The sequence below is a fragment of the Otolemur garnettii genome, unplaced genomic scaffold, assembly GCF_000181295.1.
Source record: "Otolemur garnettii isolate 467f Iridium unplaced genomic scaffold, OtoGar3 scaffold00039, whole genome shotgun sequence".
In the NCBI taxonomy this organism is placed as follows: Eukaryota; Metazoa; Chordata; class Mammalia; order Primates; family Galagidae; genus Otolemur; species Otolemur garnettii.
The window spans coordinates 8,632,669-8,643,218 of NW_003852434.1; the positions used below are offsets into that span (position 1 = coordinate 8,632,669).

Consider the following 10,550-nt stretch of genomic DNA (forward strand, 5'->3'; position numbering starts at 1 on the left):
TTTTTTTTTCTATTTTTACTAGAGATGGGGATCTCACTTTTGCTCAGGCTGGTCTTGAACTCCTGAGCTGCAGTGATCCTCCCACATTGGCCTTCCAGAGTGCTAGGATTCCAAGCATGAGTCACCACACCTGGACAGATTTAATTATTTCTAAAACATCTACATGGAGACATTGATGCCAAATTTAAAAAAAAAAAAACAAACTCTAGGATCAGAGGAATTTCTAAAATAAGGATTCTTAAATGACTGAATTGCAATAACAAAAAAGATCATGGAAACAGGAAAAAAATAAAAATGTTTATAACAATTTATAAAAGAAATGGTAATTTGTCCAACAGTGGTTACCCTGGGACCTTAGAATTCTAATCATACTGAACTTTTTCAGTTCTCTCAACGTATGTCTGTCAGTCTGTGACACCTCCCCGACTTTCCTTCCCGGCTTCTCCCCACATCCCTTCTTCCACCATCCGTCTTGTATCCGCTCCGCTGTCTCGTCCTTTGGGAGGCCTCCCCGGCGAATGCTGTTGAAAGGGTCTCAACTATTCTCTCAGTTTTACCCACACTTCTCCTTACACTTTCCTTTCATTGCTTCCTACAGTTTCATCCCTGAAAAACATGAGCTTCGAGGATGCAGGCTCCCAGAATCTCATCAGCCTCACCCCTCAATATACAATACAGAGAGCTCTGCCTAGTAAATGTGCCCAAGGGGTTGTAGAGAATGTGGACTGCAGCCTAAGAAAATACTAGGAGATCATAAAAGGGTCTTGTATAGTAAAATAAATTACAAATCTACAAGTACCAAATCAATATTATTCTGATCCAGAAGTAGACAAACAGTGGCAAAAAATAGAAAACACAGGAACAGACTTGAGTTTGAAATATTTATGTACATGTGTATGTGTGCTTAGAATTCAAATATAATAAAAGTATAATTTTAAATCAATGAACAAATAATTATTTCATGAGTTACTCATGGTGCTGAATTTTAACTTGGTTGAAGATGTCATGGGAAATCCATATATTTCATTTTATATAATTGTGATAACATCAGGTTAAGTTTTAAAAAATTAAAAATATCCATTCACTTTCCTGCAAGATTATCAACTAAATAAGATGAAAGCAAAAGTGACAAGCTAAAACAAAAACATTAAGTATTAATCTCCATCAACAAGTGAAAGAATCAGCAGTTTGAGATGAATACTCCAGACCAATGAGCAGCAACATGAATAGATCTTAAAAACCACAATAGTGAGGGTGGTGCCTGTGGCTCAAAGGAGTAGGGCGCCAGCCCCATATGCTGGAGGTGGAGGGTTCAAACCCAGCCCTAGCCAAAAACTGCAAAAAAAAAAAAAACACAATAGTGACAAAAAATTAAGCTTTAGGTCAATGATATCAGACATAAAGTAAGATGAAAAGCAAAAAAAAGTTGTTTTATTTTATGTAGTAAAAATATAAAAAGTATATATGACTGAAACTAATAAATGACAAATTTATGATCGTTAATTCTGTGATATTTTCTTTCTTAAAAAGAAATAACATGAATCAAGGCAGATCCCTTAATACCTATGCTTATTAGATGGTTTCTACCCATAATTTCTGGGTGTTATGTTTTCTACATAGTGTGAAATCAGTGTTCTCAGTTATTTATATGAAGCTTGGGAATCATTCAATGGGAAATGTTTTCAAAAACTTATTTGTGGCTGGGCACAGTGGCTCACACCTGTAATCCCAGTACTTGGGCCAAGATGCGTGAATGAGCTCATGGGTTTGACACCAGCCTGAGCAAGAGCAAGACACCTTCTCTGAAAATAGCTGAGTGTTGTGGAGGGCTCTTGTAGTCCCAGCTACTTGGAAGGCTGAGGCAAGAGGATCATCTAAGCCCAAGAGTTTAAGGTTGCTGTGAGCTATGACACCATAGCATTCTATAGAGGGTGAGAAAGTGAGATTCTTGTCTCAAAAACAAAACAAAAAAACTGTATTTGCAGGAGTTCTATGATCAGGTGGGCTAAACTGATTATGGAGATGACTCATTCTTGTGATGAGGAGCGGGTCTCTCTGTCCAGGGATGGACTTTCTTATTTGCCATTCATTGTGTTCTGGCATTTTGTCCCTAATCATGGCTCTGACCCTTTACACATATTAGGAGATTTTCAGATTTTCAGGAGATTTTAAACAGGTTAGCTCTAACTGTTTAATTAACTGTTTAATTAATTGGCAAATTCTCAGCAGTTAGGAACAAGTTAGTGCTAATTTTGGATCATGAAAATCAATAATCGGCAATCACTTCACAGACTGGAAAGTTCCCCAAGTCTCGTTTTATCTGCACTTCAATTTTAGGGTGACTTGGCAATCCTATTCCAAGGCATTTACTCAATAGATATAAAACCATATTTCCAAACAGAGAGTTGTCCAGTACAGCAGTTTATTCCTAATTGCCAAAGAAGCCTCATTAATGCCCTCCAGCAGGTGATTGGACAGTGTTGTACATTCAATAGAGTGCATCTTAGCAATAAAAATGAACACCCTCCTAATAATCATCATGACATGGATGAATCCCAAGAATATTATTCTGAGCAGAAGAAGCTGGAAATAGAAGAATACATATGGTAATATTCCATGTATCTAAAATTCTAGAGGAGATAAATCTGAATACCATGTTTCCCCGAAAATAAGACCTACCCCAAAAATAAGCCCTAGCAGGATTTCTATGCATTTGTTAAATATAAGCCCTACCCAGATAAAATCTAGTGATGGGCGTGGCTTTGCAGCATATCTGCATAGCCACGCCCTGCATTTCAGCACAGAGCCATAAGGAAGACTGGAAAACCTTTTATCTGCCACAGCTCCTTTCTCCAAGCCTTTCACACTTGAGTGTGTGGTAACCACGGTTGTAGGCATCCTATTGCACATGTGTGAACGGCTAGGGGAAAGGAGTTCACGCATCACTAGTGTCAGCTCCACCAACAAGTTCGACTCCCCCTGTCAAGTTCCAGAAGAAGATGACTTAACTATATTTGATTGTTGTATTATACTTAATAAAAATAAGACATCCCCTGAAAATAAGCCCTAGTGTGTCTTCTTGAGAAAAAACAAATATAAGACAATGTCTTATTTTCAGGGAAACAGGGTAGGAACAGAAAGCAGACCAGTGCTTGCCTGACTAGGGGTCAAATGACTGAATAGGAGGAGAGGCACAGAGATGCTTTGGGGGTGATGAAAGGATCCTCTAACTTGATAATCACAGATGGCATGGAGGAATATACATTTGTCAATAATGTAAGACCTAGAAATTCCACTGCTAGGTAGATTTTATATTAATACATACAAAAGACATAAGAACGCTCATAGTAGCTTTATGCATAACAGCTTTTTGGCTGGCATAAAAGCCAAAGCCAGCCCAAAGCCTGTCACCAGCATGATGGAGAAACACGTGAGGGTCGACCCTACTTCTAACAGATCCTGAGGAGCTTTCTGCCCATTTCCCTGGAATCCCTCTGCTGCTTCTTCATTGTTGTACTTTTCATTTTCAACAGCCAACACCTGCATCCCTCTCAAAAGACTGTCTTTAAATTTTGGCAACCTAATTTCCCTCGGACCCAGAGAGCCAGAAAGGCCTGGAAATTTATGTACCTTAGGGACAACCTTTAATCAAAGAGTCACAGTGCAAGAGTACAGTCGTCCTAGAGTCTCTACCCAATCCAGACTCCTCTGAGGTGCAGGTGGGCCCTGTCTGGAGCTCCTGTGAGGCTGGGCAAGGGCCTGTGGGGAACTTTGCTTTACACGGTATTCTTGTTGACCTAGAACCTCCATGAACCAACCTACTCCCATGTTCTACGACCATTTAGTTTTCTCCTAGAGTTTTATTAGAAATGATACAATCACTTTAATTCAAATCCTTATCTTAGGTTTGGCTTCTAGGAGACACAACCTGAGACATATTTGAATGTGAAAAAGAACAAACCGTTGGCTACAAACAACTATAGGAATGAATCCACAATAAAAATATTGAACAAAATAAGGCAAGCACAAACAAATATATACCGCGTGGTTTGTCTGTGTAATGGTAAGTGCCAGGAAAAACCAGCCTACTGCTATAAAGTGTGAAGTCAGGGTGTGGGTTGCTCTGGGGAAGAGGAATAATGCGTCGAGGTGAAAGGAGGGCTGGTGGGAGGCTGGGGCGTGCTGTTCCTGGACCTCAGTGACGGGCATGTGTTCACAGCGTGGTGAGACCTTGACCTATCAATGAGCCTCATGTATTCTTCTCTATGTAACAGAGTATTTAGGTAAAGATCTCTTAAATTAACAGCCACATATATTACTACGACAACAAAAGCTATGGCATAGTTGAAGCAATCCATGGGCATCTATTCTAATCTGGATTACAGATACAGGGTTTCAAATTAAATAGATATATATAATATATCCTAAAATGATATAGACAGAATCATTTTTATAGGTGACCAAGTATTTGGATCACACTTTAATTAAACTGAGATTTAAATCAAAATTGTCAGCTGGATGTACATATAAACTGTGCCTCTGTCTGACTATTAGAAAGCCAGTTTTAGGCAATGGTACAATTTAGGCATATTTACCTTGTTAGCCCTCCAATGTGTCCAATTAAAGTCGGCATCACTTTTAGAAATTTTTTCTTAGTAAAATGTCAATTTCAATTACACTAAGAATTATTACTGTGTCAGTGTAACAGAAATGAGAAATAGATAGTAGATTTAGATTAAAAAATACCAATAGTAGAGAGCTGGGTACTAGAAATATTGGATATTTTCAGGAATTTTTAAAGCTGTCTGGTTCCTCTGGGGCAAAAACAATAAAGCACCACCAAATATAATTTCCAATTATTGATTATTTTGGTTAATAAACTTATACTTCATCACCATTATCAAGATCATTCTTACCTCAATCATCAACGTGTCATCATCAGTATACAGCAACGTGTACCTCATGTTAACGGTTCGGCTTTATGTCAACAGTTCTATGCTAAATAATACTCTTGTTTATTTAAAAAGCATAGTAGATTTTGTCTATCAAGTTTTTTTTTTTTTTAATTTAAAATGTTTGGAATTCTTTTCCCTTCTGGTAGATCTGGTTCTTGAAATTGTTCTTGATGTGCAGCTTTACAGAGACATGTTAAATAATATGTAGAAGATAAATCGGTAATTATGTTGCAAATGCAGAGGTTCATTTGTCCGTGTAGAAATGTAAGCTGAATGCAAACCAGTCTGTTTTACAAGAATATAACATGTTTCTTCTTAAAAGTTTTAACAGTTAATAAAAACAAGACAATTAAATCAGCATGCTGGCTTATCTTTATAGTTTTTCACTTTCCAGTTTATAATTTGTCAGTAAACTAAATCTACATAATTCATTTGTATTTCAAGTTCTTATTTCAAACTAATAGCAAAGAAATAAAACTACAGACAAATACAAGAGGGTATATACATTTGGAAACAATTTGAGGAAACAGTTTGTATATAAAGAAAAATCTTTTTTTTTTTTTTGAGGCACAGTCATGGTAGAGTGCTGTGGCATCACAGCTCACAGCAACCTCCAGCTCCTGGGCTTAGGTGATTCTCTTGCCTCAGCCTCCCAAGTAGCTGGAACTATAAGCACCCGTCACAATGCCTGGCTATTTTTTGGTTGCATTTGTAGTTGTTTACCTGGCCCAGTCCAGGTTCGAACCCACCAGCCTAGGTATATGTGGCTGGCACCATAACCACTATGCTACGTACAGGGGCTGAGCCTAAAGAAAAATCTTTTATTATTGTTTATATTTTAAATATAATCTAAAATATGATACACTCCTATAGCTTATTTTTTCTAATATATAATTTGTAATATTATGTCATTTTACAAATGCATGATACATTATTCAAACCATGTAAAATGGTACACAATGAAAAGTCTGCCACACCTATAGAATTATCTTTGAAAATAACGTTCAAAATAAAGCATAGCGTTTTGAAGCATTTATAATACACCTGATACATCTGCATGTGAAATTGCTAAGTATTTTGCATAGCTGAATAACAGGACTCTACTTATGTCATTGTTAGCCCTTGTAACATTTGGAAAAACTTTGATTATGGGATTTACATGTGGAATAATGCCTTTATCAAGCTCATTACATTCATGGTAACAAGAGATGTATGAATAAGAATCATAAATCTTGTATAATAGGAATCCACCTGTGGTTTTACGGTCTTGGAGCTCAGCCATAATTTTTCAACACCAGTGAAAGTGCACCTGTCTATCAGATAAGAAAACACAATGGTCGTTAATTATATTCTTTCTTTCTTTTATATTATCTTATGGACTTGGAACCATTAGTGTTCTTCACAGGACAGGCTTTGTATTTGATGTTAGTCCTGTTGAAAGCTGCAGCCCATGTGTGAGTTGCTTGCACAATATCATGGTTTGTGTAGTAAAGACATCAGAAACAAAATGTGCTTTGGATTAGATGAGGCTCTGCTTGAACTATTCTGTGAAAAAGACAAAATCATAGAGTGCAAAAGAAAAGTAAGAAAACCAGAACCAAGATACACCAGACAAATGCAAATCAAAACTATCCCGAGATATTCTAACCCCAGTGACAACTGCCCACATCACAAAGTCTCAGAGCTGCAGATGCTGGCGCGGATGTGGAGAGAAGGAAACACTTTAATACTGCTGGTGGGACTGCAAACTAATACAACGTTTTTGGAAGGAAGGATAGAGAATCCTCAAAGACCTCAAATTAGACCTCTCATTTAATCCTGCAAAACCATTTTAGGGCATCTACTCAGAAGGAAAAAAAAATTCTTTTATTATAAGGACATGTGTGCACTAGACTGCTTATCGCACTCAGTTTACAATCACCAAAGTGTGGAAACAGCCTAAATGCCCACCAACCCAGGAATGGATTAACAAGCTGTCGTATATGAACACCATGGAATACTACTCAGCCACTAAAAAAGATGGAGACTTTACATTTTTTGTATTAATCTGGATGGAGGTGAAACACATTCTTCTTAGTAAAGCATCACAAGAATGGAGAAGCAAGAATCCAATGTACTCAATTCTAATATGAAGTCAGTAGATGAGCTAATACATCATGGTGTATAGGTATAATAATGGTGGGGGGTAGGTGAACAAGGGAGTAGGGGGAGGGGAGAAGGGACAGGGATGGGGTCACAGTGTATGGCACACCTCTTGGGGGCAGGACACAATTATAAAAGGGACTTTAACTAACAAATGCAATCAGTGTAACCGAATTCTTTGTACCCTCAATGAATCTTAAACAATAAAATAAAATAAAATACACTTTAAAAAGAAAAGGTTATTCTCTTCACTATCCATGGCTTCCCACTAGATCCTTAGGGAAGAGAAAGTCAAAATTGTTTTCAAAACTCTCCCACATAACTCCATTACGCTGTCACACACCACATAACAACACTGCAGTCAGTGACCAACTGCATATATTACAGTGGCCTCGGAAGATTCTGATGGTCTTAAAAAATTGCTCTCACCCAGTGACGCTGTAGCTGTATTAATGTCGTAGCCCAACACATTGGTCATAAAAATATAACACATACAACTATGAACAGTATATAATCCTTGATAATGATAAGAAACAATTATGTTACTGGTTTATGTATTTATTATCATGTGCCACATAAAGATGTTTTGGTCATTAATGAACTGCATTATGAAGGTGTCCCCATTATGAAGGTGTCCCCTTATAATACTGGATTCTTACTGTACCTTTTCTATGTTTAAATAGGATTAGATACACAAATACTTTTCCACGTGTTACAACAGGTAGCACTATTCAGCAGAGGAACATGCTGCAGTTTTGCTGCCTACGAGGAACAGGTTGACATCCAGCCTCGGTGTATAGTAGGCGGTGCCATCTAAGTTTCTGTACGTACACTCTGGCATTCACACTACAGTAAAACGCAAATGATACATTTCTCTGAACCCAGCCCCATCGTTAAGAGACACATGATGGAGTATAACTAAACTCTCACAAGAGAAAACATGGGCTAACTGAACTACAATGATTGAGAGTATCTGTTCACTAAGACACCATTAAGAAAACGTAAATGCAAGCTATAGAGAAATAACAGTTGCAGTGCATGTACCTACCAGAGGGCTTCAAGACACACTACGTAAAGAACTTTGCAAATCACGGAGCAAAAGACAATACAATAGAAGTCTGGGCCATCACTTAAACACCCTTCACAGAAGAGATATCCAAATGGCTTACAAACACATAAAAAACTCCCATCCTTTTAGAAATCAGGGAGATGCGTGTTAATGCCACGACATGAAACTATACAAACTCGCCAGAGTGACTCAGAAACAGACCAACAATCCCAGTCTCTCACATTCCTAATAGGCATACGAACTGTTAAAATTGTGGAGAACTGTTAGTATTTTTTACTAAATAAGAAGCTAATAACAATTTACATCCCAGCAGTTCTACTGCCGGTTATATGTCCAATATTAATGTCTGAACAAGTCTACCCTAATATTCATAGTAGCATCGCTCCTGACAGCCAAAAATGGAAACAACTCACATGCCTGGTATTTGTATTTGTCTATCTCTTCTTCACTTTAAACATTCTCTTTCAAAGCACTTCCTATTTTAAAATCATATTTTATAAGAAAGATACTATCTTTTGTAGGCATCACACCCAACTCCCTCAAATTAAGGGTCTCCCCTCTCCGTGTAAATCAGCAATAATTTTAAGGAGGTAAAAGTTGTGCCAGAGTGGAGTATGAATCTGCCACGTAACGCACAGAAGCAAAATCAGCACTGATTGGCAAACAGCTGCCTGTCGCTTTGAAGACAAAGTCCAGGGCTGGAGACTGGAAAGCTGGAGAGTGTTACAACAAAGAGTTCATCGAGGGATGCGAAGAAAAACAAGAGAAAGAACAGGAGGGTTGGGGTCTTTTTTTTAGGAATCCAAATGAGCATCCAGTTAAATGCCAGCAGTCTCGTTCAATGTGATGAATCTTTATTATTCCATCGGTATGATAAATGCAGACTGCTAGCTGCTGAGCACTGGAGGACAGCTCGCTGAGTCCCTGACAATCCCACCGTGCACACCACAGAGAGGGGAGGGCAGACCATGGTGTCTGCTTAAATGCGAACAGTCTCAGCACCTTCTTTTCATTATTTTAAGTGACTGCTCCTCGTCAGAGTAATTTGATTAGTAGTGAAGTCACAGACTGTTTAGAGCTGTTGCCTTGGTAATGTACGTATGAAAACTGCTTCAGGGAAATATAGCTGCAAGTCTGGGATATTGTCCATAGATACGGTGACGTCATAACCCCTGACGCGGAAACACACAGTGAACTCATCTATAAGCTGGCTGGCTTCTAAATGCAGGGGTGCCGTCGATTTACTCATTGATCAAACTGGTTGAGGCTTTCTAGTGCCATATGCGCCATCCCCTGTGCCCCCAATAAAGCTTGCATCCAGGAATATTTCCCTTTTTTGTGCAAGTATTTAGGCCTTTCCCCTTCATTCTGCAAAATTTGTTTAGGATTCTTAACTATAATGACAGCCTCACAATTTATTAGTCTTAATGATGCTTTGTTATTACGAAGCAGTAACAGTGAGAATACCAAATACATCTGAATTTCCTACAATTATATAATCTAGAAATATACTCTCAGGGTCAGTTTAATTTGCTAATTTAAGAAGAGTCTACTGCTTTAGCAGAGACATTAGAAATATTTGATTTTTATTTCATTTTATAATTTCTAAATGTTTTTGTTTGAAGCTTGTACCTGATTAATCTGCACAATAACGTTACTCACAGATAAAACAATTCCTGTCCATAAATGGTCTAGCCATAAAAATGGTCCATCCTAAATAACCCAGCTGGATGGCCACAAACCCAGCCAGATCCCAATATTCTAATCAAAATTCTTTTTTATACACTCAAAATTTTTATTTTACACTTAATAGTAACATTCTTAATGTTCCGGGTTAATCAATCTACCTCCTATGCCCATCGCAGACTTTAGTTATTGGCTTTGCTATATCGATATTGTTGTGCCTTTTTCCTTATGACAAAATTTTAACAAATTTTATAAAAATAAAATAATTACCAAAGTAGTATTTGCATTTACTAAAAGCCTAAAGAGACTTAGAAGTTTATTTGTAAACTTCTTAGCAATATTCTTTGTGTATGTTGCATTTTAAAGCTCCTTCCATACCTAAGATTTTCTGATACTTTGCGTTGTAAAAGCTTAAACAGCATTTTGGCCATAATTTGTATGTGTAAACAATTTCTAAATATTGTTGAATAAAATGAATTTTTATTCTTATTGTATGCAGTAATTAGTTATCCACCCCCCAGGATAAATATTTATTCCCATTTGAATTTACAAATAATCATCCTTATCTTTATATTCATCTCATTAAAAAATAACATTAGGTTGGGGCGGTGCCTTTGGCTCAAGGAGTAGGGCGCCGGCCCCATATACCGGGGTGGCATGTTCAAGCTGGCCCCAGCCAAAACTGCAAAAAAAAAAAA

At 37.6% G+C, this 10,550-nt stretch overlaps 1 protein-coding gene across 1 annotated transcript in view; it reads right to left on the reverse strand.

Moving 5' to 3' along the window:
* Positions 1 to 10,550, reverse strand: part of CUNH4orf22 (chromosome unknown C4orf22 homolog) — a 486,210-nt gene that overhangs the window by 174,625 nt on the left and 301,035 nt on the right. Inside the window, exon 5 of the mRNA XM_003790054.1 lies at positions 7,250 to 7,273. Within this exon, the coding sequence (XP_003790102.1) occupies positions 7,250 to 7,273 (24 nt within the window). The remainder of the gene's footprint in view (positions 1 to 7,249; positions 7,274 to 10,550) is intronic.